We start from the raw sequence: 18,982 nt of genomic DNA, 5'->3' as shown, positions 1-18,982 counted from the left end.
CCTCAAGGGCCCCGAGGGCACAGGGAGACAGACAAGGGCAACCTGGGCGGGGGAGACAGGTGCTCAGGTCGGGAAGGAGGGGACAAGGAATGAATCCCTTCCACAAGGAGACCGCAGTTCTCTGTCCAAAACACCTTGACGTCAAATGTGAGGGCTTTGTCCTCCACACCAGCAATTCACCAGGTACCGAGTGAATGTCCTACAGTTGGATCCAATTCTGACACTAGCTGCCGGGCGTTCCTGCGGGGCTGATGGGTTAAGGGCTCCATCCCACAAGACTGCTGCCTACCTCAGATGCGATGGCAAGTACCGGCTGCCCAGGGTACCCGTGCTCCTTCCATCCTGGCTACCGGGAGCCTCTCCTCGGGTTCTATAATCTGCTCTGACAGCTCGGGGAACTCAGGGAAACCTGCTTACCATTGCCAGTTTATTAGAAAGGATATTGTTAAAGGACACCAACGAGCAGTCGGATGGAGAGGTACATAGAGAGGGATAGGGAGGAGTTCTAAGTGCAGGAGCTCCGTCCCCAGGGACCCGGGTGCTCCATCCATCCAGGCACACGGTGTGTTCACTACCCAGGAACTCCCTCATCCTGCAGTGGAATGGTCTCACGGAGGTTCCTCATGCAGGCAGGATGGGTGGCATATTTAGCCATTGGTGGTCAACTCCATCTCCAGCTCCTGACTCTGCCCAGAGGTCAGGGGAGGGGCCATAGGGCCAAGTCTCCAAGCACATGGTTGCTTCCCTGGGCAACCAGGGCATCCTCCTAGAGCCAGCTCATTAGCCTAAACTCAGGAATGGGGTAAAGGGGTTCATTATGAATATCGGAAGATGGTCCTCTCACTCTATCATTTGGAAAGCTCAAAGGTTTTAGAAGCCACGTGTCAGGAACAAGGGACAAAGATCCAATGTATTTTTTCTTATTATGTCACGGTATATCGCCTTTCCCCAGGATACCCCTTGGGGGTGCTTTGGCGTTGGAACTGGGTTTGAATTCCAGATCTGTGATCCGGGTGGCAGCTGAGCGGCTGCAGTGTGTCTCTGTGTACACTTGAGACCACCGGTGCGTTCTCCGGTGGCAGAAAGAGTGGGGGTACCGTCTCGTTACTGTGGACAATGCGCCGCAGGATGGAATTAGCACTCGGCACCTCTGCACCCGTGATACGACACTTTGACTTTCCGAGTGGGACCTTCCCCCTTCCCACAGGTTGGAGTCTTCAGCGAATTGGGAATCCAGTTCTCTAATCCACTTTGCCATTTCTCCTTCTTGGAACTGAGGCGTGGAGGTGCTTGGCAACCAGACCCAGCTGTGGGCATTCAGAACACTATAAGAGTTATCTTTCTAGTAGAGACCAGGGAGCAGGTGGCCTTAGCGCTGAAGAGGATGTCATCTGCTTTTGTGTGGCCTCTTCCAGAACCTGAGGACTATGGGGAACTTCAAAAAATGTCTAGTTGCACACTCCAGCTGAGGTTTGGAGTCAGGAGGGCGAGGACGGTGGAGACAGAGCCCAGAAGTCCTGCTTCCCATCCGGCACTCACGGCTGAGTGGTTAATCCGCTCGGGCTCTCCTCTCTTCCCCTGGGCTGGGACTCGGGTCCTAAATTGCTCTCCTCTCAGATTCTTTGGCATGAGACACAAAGATACCTAAAGCAGCCTGGCTCCCTGTCCTCTGGACAGGCTTCCTGGAGGAGGTGATATTTTTTCAGTATCTTTTTAGATGGGTGGTGGTGTGGGGGGGGGTGAGTTGCATCAAGCAGCAGTGAGGAGGCATGTTCTAGGAGCTCTGGGGGCTGCCTGGGGAGAGTCCCGTGCTCAGCTGTGCATGCCGCCCTGCCCCCTTCTGCTCTCCGGGCACCTCATAAGCAGGAGCTCCGGGCAGGCCTGAGGCAGGGGTGGGAGGAGAGGAGACGGAGGACTAGAGTGGAGTGAGAGGAGGACCGGAAGAGGAAGCAGGATGCAGCTGTGACCAGAAAGAGCCCTCAGGGGAGGGAAGGAGATGCCCCTTCCCCTCAGGATGCCCAGCCCTGGGCAGAGGGCTTGGTCCTTCCGTAGCTAGGTTAGCTGGCCAGATGTGCTATTGACCGCTCAGGAGATTAATTATCGCAGCAGCTTCTCAAGCGAGGCACCAGCACCTCCTCCACGTCACCCTGTGATGGGTGGGGGTGGGGCACAGGGACAAGCGCCAGCTCACAGTGTCACACCCCTCCTCCTAGTGGCTCCCCCACTGCCATGAGACCATGTCCTGGACCATCAGTCCTGGAATTAGCCCACGTGGAAAATCCACGACAAGAACATCAGGACCTCGGGGGGTCTCACAGAGCCCCCGGGGCCCCAAGGAACACTCTTTGAGAGCCTTTGGAATAAAGCCACACGCTCCACCGCCAGGCGCTCAAAGCCTCGGCCCTCCAGGGCCCATGGTCTCATCTCTCTGCTTTTCCTGTTTTATGCCTCTCCATCCAAACCTGCCTTCCCTCCCTGGTTCCCACGCGTCACCCTGTCCTTTCCACCCGAAGTGTCCCTGACCTCCCCCATCCCAGGTGCCACCGCAGCCGGCCTGTGGTTGAGTTTCCACCCACTCTTCAAGACCCTCTGCTCAGCAGCCGCTCCCTCTGAAAGCGCTCTCCGTGTGGGTGGCTGGCTCTGGCTCCCCCTGGAGCCCCCGGGAGCTCTCACTTCTGCGAGGGCTCCCTCCCGGCGCTGCCCACCTTTTAGCATGGTTATTTATGCACTTGTCTGGTCCGTCTCCCTGTTAGCCGGCAAATTCCTTAAGGGCAGAAACTCTCTTCTTTATCTCTCTCTCCCTGGCAGCTCCCAGCAGGGTCTTTGCAAAGAAAGGCTGAATAAATATTTATTTGTTGACTATCTTTGAGGATCCCGTAACAAGCCCTAGCACTGTCCCAGGCATCTGGGCCGCAGGGGGACAGGCCTGGTCCTTGCCCTCAGCAAGGTTCCACCTGACACAGTGACAGTCACAGCTCAGAGCAAAAGGACAGGCGGTGGATGTGGTGGCTCAGACACGGGGGCCTAACCCAGCCCTTGGGGAGCTGTCAAGAAAGCTCTCATAGAGGGGGTGACACCTGGGAGATGTCCAGGCACAGAGGACACCAACCGGATGGAATGTGTGGGGAACAGCACCGCTGAGAGAGGGAACAGCATGGCAAAGAAATAGCAAGAGAGGCCCGGGGTTATGGGTGGCTGGGAGGTGGGAAGAGAGTACTCAGGAGCAGCTAGGGACAGACAGTTCAGGGCCAAAGGGAACCTGAGGCTGGGGAGCAGGGAGGTGAGCATCCCTCAGAGAGGAAGAATGGGTGGCAGTGAGGTGGAGCCCCGGTGGAGGAGAGGAGGGAGCTGTGAGATCCTGGGCCTGAGGGATTTGCCTCCTCTGGACCTTGGTTTTCCCACTTGTAAAGCCAGTGGTTTGGTCCCGAAAGGCTTGCAGCCCCTTCCTGGCACTGTTGGAGATGCCCAGGATGCTCAAGAAGACATCTTTCAGTCCATCATATGGCGCAAGAGACACCCGGGGCAACAGGGCCTAGGCTTTGAGGGAAAGTTAGAGTGGGACCCCCGCCAATCATGGAGGGCCCCCTGGGGGAGACGGCAGGTGGGAGTGTCCCGTGGGAGTGTCCAGGGGAGCCTGGATCCCAGACTCCTCACAACTGTCCCTGGTGGGCTTTGCTGGCCCCGTTTTGCAGAAGGAGACATGGAGGCTCAACTTCTCCCCGAGAGCCCTGGGTCTGCTGCAGCCGTACCCCTGTCCAGGGCCCAGGAGACCCAGGGACTCCCAAGGCCCAGCTCCAAACCCACCCCCACTCACGGCAAGCATGTGTGAGTGCTCTCTCTCTCTCTCTCTCTCTCTCTCTCTCTCTCTCTCTCTCTCACACACACACACACACACACACACACTTTCCTTTTCTGTTGTTTGCGGCTAATTGCTTATTAGGAGATGCAGGCGGCTGCACCAGTGGGCAGGCTCAGCTTGCTCCGCTATAATTAGGATAATGCACATTCGTCATTTAGTGTAACTCACAGCGCACCCCTCCCCCGCACTCCTGCTGCCACCCACCCCCTCATTCCCAGGCCAGAGCCACCTTCTGCACAGGTCCTGCTAGGCTCCTTCCCGGGCCCTCCCACTGCCCTGGCTCCCCTCCTCTCCCTCACTCCACAGCCACAGGCTGGCCAGCCCAGCAGAGAGCTTCCTGCCTCTTTCCCTGGGTTCTCTAGCCTCTCTCTCCCCTGCCTCCCCTGCCTCCAGCCCCAGCCTTGCCTTCTTTCCGATGCTCCCCCTCCCACTCCCCCTCCCCCTGGGGCAAGTCAGTTTCCGCAGGTTGGGTAGGCAGGCCAGCAGAGCAGATCAGCCACCAGCCTGTGAGGACAGGTGTTGGTGGCAGTTCTGGTCCCACTCTCAACCTGTCAGAGCTGCCCTCTGGTCCTGCCCTCCTCCTGCCCTGAGCCCTGGTGTGGGGGTGCTGAGGACTGGGCTGGCCACCTCTCCAAGAGGCCCCTTCACTGCCCTCTTCTCCAAGTCATTCGTGGCCACCCTAAAACCCAAGAAACGCCAGGACAGGCGGAGAGGAGGAGGGAGCTGCGAGATCCTGGTCCCCCCTCCATTCCTTCATTCTGCAGCCCTGTCTTTAAGTGAAGGTGGAACTCCTCTAAGGCTCTAGGCTGAACTGAAAGCCCCTGACTCCATGTGGCCTGGGTGAGGGGAAGCTGGTGGGGGGGGGGGCACTTGGGAACAAAGGACTATTAAGACAGTTTCTTCTGACCTCTAGACCCATACCCATTGGCTGGCTCCAGACCTGGGGACTAAAGAACCCTTGACCTGGCTTCCTCCAGTCCAGGCTCCCCACCCAGCTCTCTCCATCACAGGGACCTTACATCAGATCCCTTACAGCTGGGCAGACTGAGGGCTGGGGCTGCAGGTTTGCTGGGGAGGTCACTGCTGGGGACAGGCTGAGAGATAGGGGCCCCTCCAGTTTTGCAAAAATCCAAGCTCTTTCTGGGGCTGAGGGGGTGTTGAGGTGGAAACACAAAGCCTTCTTGTCTTTGCAAGCTTGCTAGACCCTGGTCCCAAGCCTGAGGTCACAGATGCAGAGGGGAAATAGGCACAGGCCCCTACTCACAGCGGAGACAGGGAGAACCCAGGCCACCATGCTCTTGGAGGGGCAGGGCTTCTGTCCCCACCTCTGCCTTAACTTCTCCTCTCAATACTGGGCCACGAAGCTCCAGGTCGCTCTGTCTTGGGACCCCATGGCCCAGCACAAGCCTGGCGGTACCTCTTATGGGGCCTGCCCACAGAGGTCCACACCAGCCCATCAGGCTACCCCTTCCCACCCCCAAGACTGAGGGCATGGCAGGGACCCTGACCCAGCTGGTCTCCAGGACCAAGGAGCCTTTTCTTGGTCTCCCCTGGGACTGTTCTCAGTGTGGGGGGAGGGCTCCACCAGAGGCCAGCAGGGAAGGTCCCCTGGGGCCACCAGGGAGAGGGGAACAGAGCCCCAGGGAGGGCGCTATTTCACTGTGTGCTTTGGGCAAGCCCCCACCACCACCACCACCATTACCCAAGAGTACTCGAGGGCTGGCTGTAACCTGGGGGTGGGGTGCTGGCAAAGCTTCTTGGAGTCCCGTGGCCACCTGTCCTCCTGGTCCCCTGGCCCTCCTCAGGGCCCTTGGGGAGCTAGTGAGCTAAGCAAGCCCCATTCTTTCATTCTGCCACGGGTCCTCCCCTCCCCACTCCTCTGCCAGGGCCTTTGATTTCCGAGAGCTGCAGCCTCTAGGCAGAGAGCACAAAAGGAGTGTCCAGGTAAGGACAGATGACCCAGGACGCACCAGCCAGAGAAGTTTGGTGGGCTGTGCGTGAGTGTGTGTGTGTGCACTCACGCTCATGCTCACACTTGGGTTGTGTAAGCAGACACAGCCCCCAGGGTCCCCCGTCCCTCATTCCTTCATTCTCCAGCCCTCTCTTCAGCTTTGTCCCTGGGCAAGCCTCTGTGCTTGGGATGACAGACAGCGGGGGCCCTGCCCTGAGCAGGGGGCATTTCCCCCAGCAGCCAGTCCGGGAGAGCAGTGTGGGTTCCTCCTCCCCGGAACCGGCTGTCCCGCTGCCGGGCCTTGGAGGACCCCTGGACCCTGGCTCAGGAGGCCGTGAGGATTCAGCTAATGAGGGTGATAACGCTCAAATCAGAGCTAACATCTAGAGAGGGCTCGCTGTGCGCTGGGCAGGGGATGACCTTCCCCTACAGCGTTTGCTTCTCAAAGCGACCAGTGAAAGGGGTGTTGTTCCCACCCCCTTTACAGTTTAGGAAGCCAAGGCGGAGGGTGCTAAGCCAGTCCCACCCCCGCCCTCCTGACCCAAAGGTTCCTCCTCAGCAAACTGCGGGGGAGGGACCTGACATCCCTTCTGCCAAGAGCTAGGGAGTTCCCATGCGGGTGGCAGCGAGCCAGGGCCGCTGGGTGAGCCGGCAGCCCCGGGGGGAGGGGCTCAGAGCAGGGGGGAGGGGGCGCCCCTCCTGCAGCTTCCTCGCAGCCCACTTAGTCCAGCCTTGGGTAGCGGCCAGGATGGGGGTGGGGCGGCGGCCGCCTCTCCAGGATTTACAGCCTGCAGCCAGAGCTCCTGGGGGTCCTGGGCTACTGCAAGCTTCCAGGCCCTTCCTCTCACCCTTCTGAGGGGCGTGGCCACAGGCTGCTCACATTCAAGGCTGCAGGCACCTGGGGCCCTCAGATCTGGGGAGCAGCACTGGAGGAGAGGGCACGCCCTCCTGCCCTGCAGGAGGACCCCCAGGGGCCGTAGAGGTGGGGTCTACAGCCTCACGGTGAGGAGCACCAGCTGCTTTGGGAAGGGGCACATTGGAGGAGGGAGGTGGGTCAGGCCGGGGCTGGGTGGACATCTGCCGCAGGCCCTAGGGAAGCACCTCTCCTCTGCCTACACACTGGGCTCCTCTCCCCTTCAGCCCCCATGGTCCAGGGCAGCTCCAGCCTCCAGTGTGTGCACGCCCACGGGGCCTGGCCTGTATGGAGGAATCTCGGCAACTTAGACTACCCAGAGGTGGCACTGGAGTGGCCGCAGAGCTGGCCTGGGCTGGGCTAGAGCCTCACCATGAGCAGCAGCATCTGTCCACAGCCGCGGGGGCCCTGCCCTGGGAGGGAGGGGAGGCGGTGTTCCTGGCCCTGCCGTTGTTGTCCCCCTGGGAACAGCTGAACTCTGCCTGCTGCAGGGACCCCCGAGATCCCTGCACACACAACCCTGCCCACCTCTAGCTACCCATGCGACATGCAGGGCGGGGGTTATAAGCCGCCCCCTGATGAGGACCTGAGCCCCGAGAGGAGAGGGAACCTGACCAAGGTCAGCGGCAGAGCTTCCTGCGCTGGCTTCTAGGGCCCCCGACAGCAAGTACTCCTTCCACCTCCATGCTTCCTTTGAGGCCCTTGGGACACTGCTTTGTGCACCTGTCAACTCTGACTTGTCCTATTTAACTGAACAGACATTGACAGAGGACCTGCCATGAGCCAAACAGGCACCAAGTGCTGGAGAAAAACAGGTCAGCACACCCCTCCTCTCAGAACCCCAACAACCAATAAGTGTCAAGTGAAGAAATCAAGGAGCAGATGACAGGGAGCACCGAGTCTACCAGGGACGACACTAACCCATTTTCTTATTTAATCATGGCAACTTCATGAAATAAGTTCCCTGATCTTCACTTTACATATATGGAAATTAAGGGTGAGAGAGGTTAAGTCACTTGCCCTGGGTCACACAGCTAAGAAATGTCAGAGCAGGGATTTGAATGCCAGTTTGTTTCTCCAAAGCCACACGGTTTCCCTTTTTTTGTTTGATTGTTTTAATTCCTTTATTTTTTTATTCTTGGAAAAGCTTCAAACACTCTCCTTCATCTATTGTTTTCTTTGTAATTTTACAAGCAATACATGTTCATTGCAGACAATTGGAAAATACATAAAAGCATGAAGTAAAAAAATAACAACAATCAGTCGTAATCCCCACCCCTCTGAGATAACCACCATTAGCATTGCAGTGTATGTTTGTGTCTGTGTTTCTCATGTAAGGTCAGTACCGGGGCCACAGAGCCTCTTTGTGCTCTTCCTTGTCAGTTTAACACTATTTTGTGAGCATTTTTTTTCAACTGAGTAAACATTAAAAAACAAAACAACAAAACAAAACAAAACAAAAAAACTTGATCTCTAATGGACTCACACCTATCCCTCTTGTGCATTTGCATTTATTTAACTCAACATTACTTTTGGACATTTTGGGTCCTATCTAATTCTTTACTAATAAGCATGACATCACACTGAACTCCTTTTTCCATAAACCTTTGAGCAGATTTCTGCTTATTAGATCCCCGCAGCAGGGATTTACTGGGTTAAGGAGCATGAACATTTTTTAAGGCCTTTAAAACAGATTTTGAAATTGCTTTCTGGAAAGCTTACCCACTTTACCCTTTACCAACGGGGCAAGAGCGTGCCCATTTCTGAAAGCCCTTGCTAAGCACCAAGTACCACTCATTCTCTTTAAAAACCCAAGGGGGTTTCTCATGACCTGGGTGTGCCCACGGCAGCCCTATTCTGCAAAGTCTGTTGCTTTTTTTTTTTTTTTTTTTTTTTTGGCTGTGAAGCCTTGTTTGCCCTCGGGAAGTCGGGTGCAGAGAGCTGCACACGAGGTCAGACCCTCTGACCAGCCAAGGACAGGCAGCCGGCCATTCCAGAGCCCCTGTCGATGCACCCCAGGCCTCGGCTTCCTAGGCAGCGCCTCTGCTGAATCTGTGGCCCTCTGGGTCAGGGTTGGGGAAGGGTTGCTGGGTGTAGCCATCCCTGGCCTCCTGGTCACAGGCCAAGGGGCCCCTGGGACCCTCCCCACTGCGTTAGTCTGGTTCTTGCTCCCTCTCGTTGGCTCATTCATTGGTCCACTCCCTGATGCATGGACCCGGTGCCTGTCTGGTGAGGCACTGTTCCAGGCTCTGGAAATTCATCGTCATTCCCCGTCAGCGCAGCCTCATGGCACTATGCAACCCCTTACCTCTTCAGCTCCTCCACCAACCCTCCCTACTTAGCGCTGTTTTCCAAACTTCCGTGATGGTGACAGCGCCTGGGATGAATGCTAAACACCCAGGCTTCGGGGACTGTCCTTTGGGAATTCTAAAGTGTCCACCTGGATCGGTCCCCAGGCTTTGTTTGCTGTGTGTTGGTTCCAGATGATTCTTGTATTCAGCCAAGTTCCGGAGCAGGTGCTGAAGGATCTGCAGACACTGACCTCAGGCATGGCCCATGGAGGAGCACCGAGCTCTCCCGGTCAGCCCAACACCCTCCATCCCAATGGGCGTGCCCCACAGGGCCCCTCAGCCTCCAACTCACCAAAACTAATTACAGTTTGTTTGTTTTTTTCTGATTCACAAGTGATTAGTTTTAATTTGGGGACAATTAGAGGTAGAAGCAGGAGGTATCTGATCTTGATTAGAAGCAAAGAGATGGCCAGGGCACCAGCCTGCCTGGCCCCCGCCTCTGTGAAGACCCATCTATGTGCTCAGGAAGGTGAGGGAGGGGCCTGGCTCTGCACCCCCCCCCCCAGGGAAAAAGCTCATCCGGCAGTGGCCAGAGGGACCCATATGTCCCAGACAAGTAGGACCAGCCTGAGATGAAGGGGAAGGGACTCTGTCTACCCACTGGCCCGAAGCTGGTACCTCCAGCCTCATAAGTAGATAGAATTGACATTTATTAAGCACCCACTGTATGCCACCCCTGGTACTGTGCACAGTGGACTCAGCTCCCGGGTCACCCATATCCGGGTCCACTTGGAAAGGCCACGGGAGGAAAGCAGATTTCTGCCTCCTGGAGGTGGACGTGGCTGGAGAGACCTGTGCACTGCAGAGGGGCTCACGAGCCAGTGTCCCTTGCTCTTTGGTCATTTGCCTCTCATCCGCACTGGGGCCATGCCCCTGATGTGTCCAGGCCAGAGCTACACAGAGCACAGAGCTTCAGGGAGAAGAGGAGCCATCTCCCTGGGAGGTGACATGAGAGGAGCTTCCGGGGGAGGGGACCCTCATGCTGGGCATGGAAGGAGACAAGGACCCCACGCCCACTCCATGCCCAGTTCCCCCTGCGGTCCAGGTGGATCGATGCCTTTCTACCTGCAGATTCATTCCTCGGTCTCTTCTGGTTGTGGGAAGGACAGAGCTGGCCATGCCTGTGCGGGGAGAGCCACTTGCCAGCCACAGTTCTGGCAGGGTTCCGGGGTGATGGGGAAGGCTGGGAACCTCAGTCATCACTACCATTCCTCTGCCATCCTGGTGCCTCCGTGTCTCACTGGGGAAACTGAGGCCAGCCCCCATGTTTGCTGGGTCAGCCACCATAACACAGCGCCCCAGGCTGGGCAGCTGGCTGCAGTGCATCCTCACTCTCCAGAGGCTGCAGCCTGAGACCAGGTGTTGGAAGGGCAGCTGCTGGCCAGGGCCCTCGTCCTGTCTGCCCTGCGTCTTATCATCTTCCCTCTCTGTAGACCTGTGTCCTGGACCCTGGATCAGGGGCCCCTACAGCCTCCCCTTAACTCCATTCCCCACTAGAGACCCCATCCCCAAATACAGTCCCATTCTGAGATACGGGGCCTGAGGACCTCAACATAGGGGGACACAGTTGAACCACGAGACCCCTCAGGAGCCAGAGAAGACACGAGAAGTTCCTTCAACAGGAGATGGCACAGGGGAGAGGGCCGGGTGGGCGGGAATTTTCAAATGAGCCCTGAGGGGCAGGCGAGGGCCAGTATGTGTGTCCATGTTTGCAGGCTCCCAGCCAGGTTGGGGGTGAGAGGCAGCTCCTGTGTTGAGTGTGTCCAAGGCGGGTCCCAGCTGTCACTTCCACCACCACCACCCTACCACCCTGCCACCCGGCTCACTTCTGAAGCACCTCTCTCTCACCCACCTCCCAATGCTATTGATCCCCCACCCCCACCCCACATCCGAATTCCTTCCCGGAACCTTCCAGCAGCTTCTCCTCCCCAGGCCCGTGCATGCCGATGCTCCAAGATGTCCAGAGATCAGGGTCGTATGCCTGTTAGCAAGCACACCCTTAGTATCTCAGAAGTTGACCTACTGTGTGATCTGCCGCCTCCTCCCGACTCACTTCCCCCTCTCCTCCGGTCACACCAGAGTGTTTCCAGGGCTACCCACGCTTCTAGGGGAAACTGAGGCTCAGAAAAGTCAAGCAACTTCCTTTTGGTTGCAGGGAAAGCAGAGATTAGTGCCAGGGTGCCCGCGACCCACCTTGTTCCAAGCCACAGAGGAGACCCCAGGGCCCAGAGGACGGAGCGATTCCGAGTGGTGATGGGCAGGGTGCTGTGTGTCCCAAGGACATAAATACGAAAATTGTAACACTGTCATTTTCTGGGGCTCCTTTTTGAATGCCGGCTGTTCCCTTCATCTAGGTACTATCCTTTCCCAGACTCGATTTCTCATCCACAAGGTGGCCGAAAGGCTACAAGAGGCACTCCTAGGTTTAGTGGCCGTCTGCTTTCCTCTTGGATGCCTCAGGGACAAGGGACTCATGACCCCACAGCATCCGGGTCAGTGTTGGTTTCAACAAATGCTGATGAGGGCCCACTAAGTGCCAGGCCCTGTTCTAAGCCCTGGGGCAGCGCAGGCGGGAGGCGGTGTGTGCACCCCTGGGGACAGTGTCTAGTGCACAGGAACCACACGGGCTCACTGTGTAAAGTTAGAGGGCAATAAATTCTATGAAGAAAATAAATCAAGAAAGAGGATGGAGAGAGACCAAGGGGGGTGGGACATGGTACTGTAGATGGGACGGCCAGGACAGATGGCGCTGAACAAAGACAGAGAGACAGGGAGAGAGAGGAGCGCTCTCAGGCAAAGGCGACAACACATGCAGAGGCCCGAGGCGGACACATTTGCTCAGCAGATTCTGAGAACAGCAAGGATGGGTTGAATCATCCAGGACCTTGGTTTTCAGACCACTTCTCTCCCCAGGAGGTAGATGCGGACAAGCAAACACGGTTCCCCAATCCCTTCCTTCACGCCCCTCTGAGTCTGGTGGCCATCTGGTGGCCTCTGCCCCCAACGGTGCCTTCCAAGGAGTCCAGATGGTCCACCGTGAAGTTGGGCTGGGGAGAGGGGCAAATGGAACTAAGTGCCACTTAGTAGCCTCTGGGGTCTCCTGGGGATAGCCAACGAGGGCAGGGTCACTGTTCTGACCCTCCACTCCTTCACTCCAGCCTGTCTGGCTCTCCCTGTGCCCTGAGCACTCACATTCTCCTGGCCACAGCTGCCCTTCTCCAAGTCAGAGGGACAAGCATGGTGGACTGTCCCCGCCTCAGGCCCAGCATTCATAGGCCCTCGACACTCCCACCACATGAGTGCCTCATTCTCCCCTGCCCCCAGGGCTGCCGGACCACTCACAGAGCCTGTCCTACCCCTGGGTCTGTCAGCCACTATCAACATCCCCATCAGGTGGGTGGGGCTCACGTGACCACTGAAATTTTAGAGATGGAATCCGAGGCTCCAAATGGGAAGGAAGGTGCCCAGGGAGTGTTGGGCAGGGAGAGGCCTTGTCCTCAGTCCCACAGCCCATTTCCCTGCGTCCTCCTGCTTTGATTGACTTCTATGACCTGGCTCGGGACACTGCTTTGGATGTCCACAAGCCCACCTTGGGTCAAGTCCTCCCAGGCTGCAGGGACACGTTCTGAGATTTCAGATGCCAAACAAGAAGGTTTTGGGTGTCTCTGCAAACATCTTCCTGACCTCATCTTGGACTCCACTGCCCCACTTCCACCCCCGTGGCTCTCTGCCGGCTACACAGCATAGCAGGAAAGAGGGGCCTGGACACGGAGGTCTCCTGGGAATGCAGTGAGACTGTCTGGTGGCAAAAGCATGGGCTGCCCAGAGGACCAGGGACCAGCGTTTCCCCAGTGGGTTCTCAGGGCTGCTCATGAGGACCCTTAAGAAGGAGTGGAGAGACCAAGCACCTCTCCTCCTACAACCGACCCCAAGGGCCTTCGCTCAGGCCAATTGCCTTATTTTGTTGAATGAGGAGATGAAACTGCAGATTTTTAAAATAGGAGGGAGAACCCGGACCCTCGAGTGCAGGGAATTTTTAGCTCACTGCTTTCGGGAGGAAGTGGGTGTGAATGTTTGTGAAACGATCAAGGTTTCCAGGACAGTGATAAAATGATAAATATACGTAAGCTCCGAGACAGTCTGGCGCTGACCAGGGGTCTCCCCTTTGAACAGAGATGGCTCAGAGGAGATCAGCCGGGATTTGTTGAAGCCTTGCTTGATGCCAGACCCCATAGACAATCAGCTCCCACCCAACGCAGGATGGGAGAGGACCCTGGAGAGAAAGGCAAAGCTCTGAGTGAGACACATCCTAAAGGGCTTCCTGGAGAAGGTGGCATTGGAGGAAGATTCTGATTTGAATAAGGAGAGGGTTGGATGTAAAGGGCTCAACATGAGCAAAGGAGGGACCATAAGGCCACATGGAGGATGCAGTAAGGACACTCAGTTACCTGGTTGTCCTGCTGAAGGGGCTCGAGAAAGGGTGTCCTAGGGGAAAGAGGGTCCTGGGTCTACAAGTAGAGGGCCCTGTGAGGTGGTGTGGGCTTTATCTTGTAAAACCTACAGGAGAGATTCCTTAGGGATACCTCCCCACGTTTGCATTGTGCTGCACAATTGATAGAGCATCTCCTTATCGGATTCGCAAACGCAGAACAAATAACAATAACCAGCATGATTATCATCCTGATTTTAAAGTTGACAGATGTGACTCAGAGAGTTTATAAGATCCAGAAAAGGATCTCCAACTTCAGGCCTCCATTGTAGGTCCTACCTGTGCCCTGACACTGCCACCATGTTTTGAGACAGGAGTGAGGATCGCTAAGGTCTGGCCTGTCCAGGAGGAGGGTGGCTCTGGCTGCTGTGGTAGGGGAGGGGGGGAATGTCAGGATGCCAGAGAGGAGGAGAGAGGGGGTGAGGGGAGACCCAGTTAGGCATTGCAGCAGGAGTGAGGCCTGACCTGGGGCAGGGTCCTGGGGATGCAGGGCAGAGGACAGCCCAGGACAAAACAACTGGCCAGCAGGCAGAATTGCTAGAACTTGGCAGCTTCTCCTTAAATGGGGCGCAAGGGTTGGGAGAAGGGAGAAGCCAAACACAAGACCCACATTTAGGTTTGGGAGACTGAAGACAAGATTCCCTGTGTGTATGATAAGAGGGAACAAGGGGAACTAGGGGGTCCCTGGAGACCCCTACATCATCTGAGACTGCTGGTGCAGTTAAGGACTGGGGCTTGAGAACCAAGTAGCCTCAGGTTCAAATCCTGCTCCTGGCTCTTTTGCCCAGGCAAGTTGGGTAAGTTATTAAAGTCCCTGTCATCTTTGTTCCTTTATCTATAAGATGCAAGTGTAGGTACTCAAAAAAAAAAAACAAGTTATTGTCAGGAAAGTGATTGAGTGGATGGAAATCATAGCATTGCCCACCTCCAAGGACTGCACTGGGGATCAAACAAGCTAACACTGGCCGAGCACGGAGCGCTGGGCACAGAGCCCAGCATGCGGGGAAGAGTTACACTTCCTGGTCTCCAGAGCTGGGCTCAGCCCTAAAGGCACAAGACTTCAGAAGGTCCTCACCAGGCACTTTAAGGCAGAAACAATTTTGAGGCTCATTTGGCAGGCCTTGAGGTTTCCAGAGCACCAGGGGAGGCAACTTCACCAAAGCTTTGCGAGGCTTTGTGATGGGATTGGCTTTACCCTGAGGCCCAAGAGGAAGAAAGGAAACATGGGCAAGAGGGTTATTAACAAAGAACAAAGGTGGGGCCCGGCTGGGTGCCTGGTAGCAGGGCCCTGGACCACCAAAGACAGTGGACCAGGCTGTCTGTGGGGGTGAGAGGTAGGCAGCCAGGGGCTGGGGTCCAGCGTGCCTCTCCTGACCATTCTGGGTCTCTTTGCGCTCTGTCCTCAGCCTCCAGCCGCTCCCACCCTGCCAGTCCCAGCCCACCGGGGCCTCCAGCCAGCCCAGTGCTGCCGGTCAGCTACCGCCTGTCGCACACGCGTCTGGCCTTCTTCCTGCGGGAGGCGCGGCCCCCATCGCCAGCAGTGGTCAACGGCTCCCTGCAGCGCTCCGAGCCCTTCGTGGTGTTCCAGACCAAGGAGCTGCCGGTGCTCAACGTCTCCCTGGGGCCCTTCAGCACCAGCCAGGTGGTAGCGCGGGAGCTGCTGCAGCCCTCCAGCACCCTGGACATCCCCGAGCGCCTGACGGTCAACTGGAAGGTGCGGGCCTTCATCGTCCGCGCCCGGGTGCCCGCCTCGCAGCCTGTGGCGCAGGTGCTCTTCTACGTGGCCGGCAGAGACTGGGATGATTTTGGGGTCACCGAGCGCTTGCCCTGTGTCCGCCTGCACGCCTTCAGGGATGCCCGAGAGGTCAAGAGCTCCTGCCGTCTCAGTGGAGGCCTGGCCACCTGCCTTGTGCGGGCCGAGCTGCCCTTGGCCTGGTTTGGACCCCCGGCCCCCGCGGTGCCCCCCAGTGCCCGCCGCAAGTCCCCCGATGGGCTGGAGCCTGAGGCCGCGGGCGAGAGCCAGCAGGCTGAGCTCTACTACACCCTCCACGCCCCCGACGCGGCGGGCGGCTGCGGGGGCTCACGGCGGGCACCTGGGCAGGGGATGGGGGCGCGCGCTGAAAGCCCCACGCAGCACCCCTTGCTGCGCATCGGGAGCATCAGCCTCTTCCGCCCGCCACCCCGGAGGGCGCTGCAGGAGCACAGGCTGGACAGCAACCTGATGATCCGCCTGCCCGACCGGCCGCTCAAGCCGGGGGAGGTACTGAGCATTCTCCTCTACCTGGCCCCCAACTCCTCCTCGCCCTCCAGCCCCAGCGTGGAGCATTTCACACTCAGGTAACAGAGCTGTGGGTCAGGGGTCTGGCTTCCCGTCCAAGGTCCAGTAGATCCCGGACACCTTGTCCAGGTCCCAGCTGGATCCCTGTCCAGCATCCTAATCTCGGCTCTCCCATCTATGGCAGGAGACAGTGAACTTAGGTGAGCCCCCATGTTCTTAACCCTTCTGATGGCAACCAAAACCTCTGCCTCTCCTTTATCTCAATGGAGTTACTGTCACAGTCAAAGGCATATATGGCCAGTTTTCACACATGTAGAGGCCCGGAATGGCAGGATGGGGCTGCAAGGGCCCTGGAGCATCCGCTATCCAACTCACCCACTTTACAGATGAGGAAACAAAGGCTAGAGAGCAGTCAGAGATCAGAAAGCACCCCCTTGGATGGTAGCCATAAGACCAACAGGTGTATGTGCCTGTTGGGACATTGGTCCCAGTCCTGGGGTTGAGAGAAGAATTTTTTTTGAGACTCCCGCTTTTTCTACACTTTCAGAAGAACTCAGCTCATGAATTCAAAAATGCTTAGATCATATCACATCCCCCACAAAACATACGATGCTTCCCAGTAGGAATGCATGGTTTGAGTCATGGTGGGCAATTCTGACATAAAATAGGCCCCACGGACACACCGCCCCACATGAGCCATGTGTACCTAAGTGGTGCCAGATACCCAGACCCTTAAGTCTAGGACTCAGGGTCTCTTAGCTCCCCTGTTCCCCCACCCCAACTCCAGCCTAGAGGTGGTGGCCAGGCACCCAGACTTTGGGTCCCAGCCTGACCCTCTCCCTCCTCTGCTTCGCTCTTTGTTCCAGGGTGAAGGCCAAAAAGGGTGTGACCCTTCTAGGCACCAAGTCACGAAGTGTCCAGTGGCATGTGACCTCAGAGCTGCTGACGGGGGCAAAGCACTCAACGGCCACTGTGGATGTGGCCTGGGCCCAGGGCACTCCCCTGCCCCCCTGGTGAGCCCCACCTCTTTGCAGAGCAGGCGCCTAGAGGGGTGGGGGGTCCTCAGTGGCAAGGCTGGGCTTGTGAAGGGCTGGGACCTGGTTGATGGGAAATCTGAGGTCTGGACCCCAATGTGGGACCTGGGGGCCAGGTTACCTCGAGAGGGCTGAAGAGGCCCAGGGCCACAGAAGGCGGCTGCTGAGGAGGGATGGGGTCCCCTCTGAGGGTTTCAGAGCTCCCCAGCTTCTCCTGGTCTTCATCCTCTGTCCCCCCTTCTTTCCCTCCCTGGCAGGGAGGGCCAGGGCCCCCTGGAGATTCTACAGCTAGACTTTGAGATGGAGAACTTCACCAGCCATTCGGTCAAGCGGAGAATCATGTGGCACATCGACTACCGTGGCCACGGTGCCCTACCTGACCTGGAGCGGGCAGTCACCGAGCTGACGGTCATCCAGCGGGACGTGCAAGCCATTCTGCCCCTAGCGATGGTGAGTGGCCAGGCGACCAGGCCAGTGGCTGCCTATGTCTCTGGGGGGGCGGGGAGGAGTGAGCCTGGCTGAGTACGTGTGTGCTTGTAGGTGACCACAGAGGGGACTACGCAGGAGACTGCCTCCACCCTCCCAATGGGCACTCCTGGAGGGTGGGCAGTCACCATGTAGAGGCTGCTCAGGGAAGGTTTCCTGGAGGAGGTAGCCATGCAGGGGAGTGGGAGGAAGGTCAGGTGGGAGGAGGTCAGGTAAGGGGAAGGGCTCTCACTGTCACGGAAGGTGAGGAGGGTGCCTTGGACAGGTGGACAGAGATACGGCAGTGGGGATGTGAGTGGTTTCTCCAAAGGAAGCCATGGCTTTAAAAGGAGTGTGGGGTAGAATGGCCATGTGGGACCAGCCCAGGGCACCTTGAGGAGCCAGGTGAATGCGTCAGCTGTGACTCTGAGCATCCTGATGGATGGCGAGGCCCACACAGGCTAAGGCTGGGGAGCCGAGTGAGGCCTAGGTGAGGCTCCACAGCTGTCCACGTGGACAGACCCTCCGAGAAGAAGCGTGAGTCTGGGTGGTAGCTTATCCTCGCACACGGGTGCCAGTGTCCCCTCGGGAAGGGTACGCCTCTGAAGAGTGGCAGCAGCCAGGGTCCAGGGTCTTGGTAGACCTATCCCCGGAGAGAAAGGGACCACAAACAGATACCCCCTCCTCCGCTCCTCCCTCAGGACACGGAGATCATCAACACAGCCATCTTGACGGGCAGGACCGTGGCCATCCCTGTGAAAGTCATCGCCATCGAAGTGACAGGCCTTGTGCTAGATGTCTCCACCCTCGTGGACTGCGAGTCTGACAACGAGGACATCATCAAGGTGAGCTTCCTGGAGGCGGGTTCCTCTAGATGAAGATGGTGTTGGACCCTCTGGGGGGAGCGGACCCCCAAACCAGAGTCGAGGTGGCTTATCTCACTCATCCTTAAAAACTGCACTCGGAACCTCCCCTTCCCTCCCACGGCACCAGGCTCATGCATCCTGAGTGGCCACGTGCGTGTCGGAAACAGTCCATCCCCAAGTCTCTTCTCCCAAGAGAGCTTCCCTCCCTTAGACCTGCTCTGCCCCAAGTCCTCCTCAGCCCAGAACACAGGACACTCTCCTCATGTGGGTGGCCACTTTGCCGCCTCCCTATTTGCAGAGGTGAGATGGGGCAGAGAAGGAGCCTGGGGCCAGAGCTGTCCAGCCCTGGAAGGAAGCTTGGAGGAGGGCAGGAGAGGGAGGCAGGGGTCCTCTCTGCTCACCTGGGCTACCTCGTGCCCACTCTCCCCATGCCCTGCCTCCGGATCCCACTGAGAGTGGAGAACCTGGTGCTGCCCTCATCCGCCCTGACCCTGGCAGAAGGCTCTCAGGGGAGTCAGAGCAGAGGCTCTGTGCCACACCCCCTGGCCCTTGGCAGCCGCTTGGAAGCCTTGCCCAGGGCCGTGGGGGCTCTCCACTGCTGGCTGGCTGGAAAACCGTTCAAGACGCCTGCTCCCTGAAGCCCTCACCTGGCGCCTTTTCTGTTGCCCAGATTTTCCTACCCCCGAGTGATAGCTGTAGAGACTGAGGGGAATCATCCAGGCTGCTAAGTGGGATTTGTGATGAACCTCCATGCGATGCTCCCAGGTTCTTTATGG

General features: G+C 57.6%; 1 protein-coding gene across 1 annotated transcript in view; it reads left to right on the top strand.

Annotated features, from left to right (window-relative positions):
• Positions 1 to 18,982, top strand: part of Tmem132e (transmembrane protein 132E) — a 51,582-nt gene that overhangs the window by 25,167 nt on the left and 7,433 nt on the right. Inside the window, exons 2-5 of the mRNA XM_013359772.4 lie at positions 14,970 to 15,900; positions 16,708 to 16,854; positions 17,133 to 17,325; positions 18,042 to 18,185. Of these exons, the coding sequence (XP_013215226.1) occupies positions 14,970 to 15,900; positions 16,708 to 16,854; positions 17,133 to 17,325; positions 18,042 to 18,185 (1,415 nt within the window). The remainder of the gene's footprint in view (positions 1 to 14,969; positions 15,901 to 16,707; positions 16,855 to 17,132; positions 17,326 to 18,041; positions 18,186 to 18,982) is intronic.

Source organism: Ictidomys tridecemlineatus, chromosome 3 (genome assembly GCF_052094955.1).
Source record: "Ictidomys tridecemlineatus isolate mIctTri1 chromosome 3, mIctTri1.hap1, whole genome shotgun sequence".
NCBI classification, from domain to species: Eukaryota; Metazoa; Chordata; class Mammalia; order Rodentia; family Sciuridae; genus Ictidomys; species Ictidomys tridecemlineatus.
This window is presented reverse-complemented; position numbering and strand designations above follow the sequence as displayed.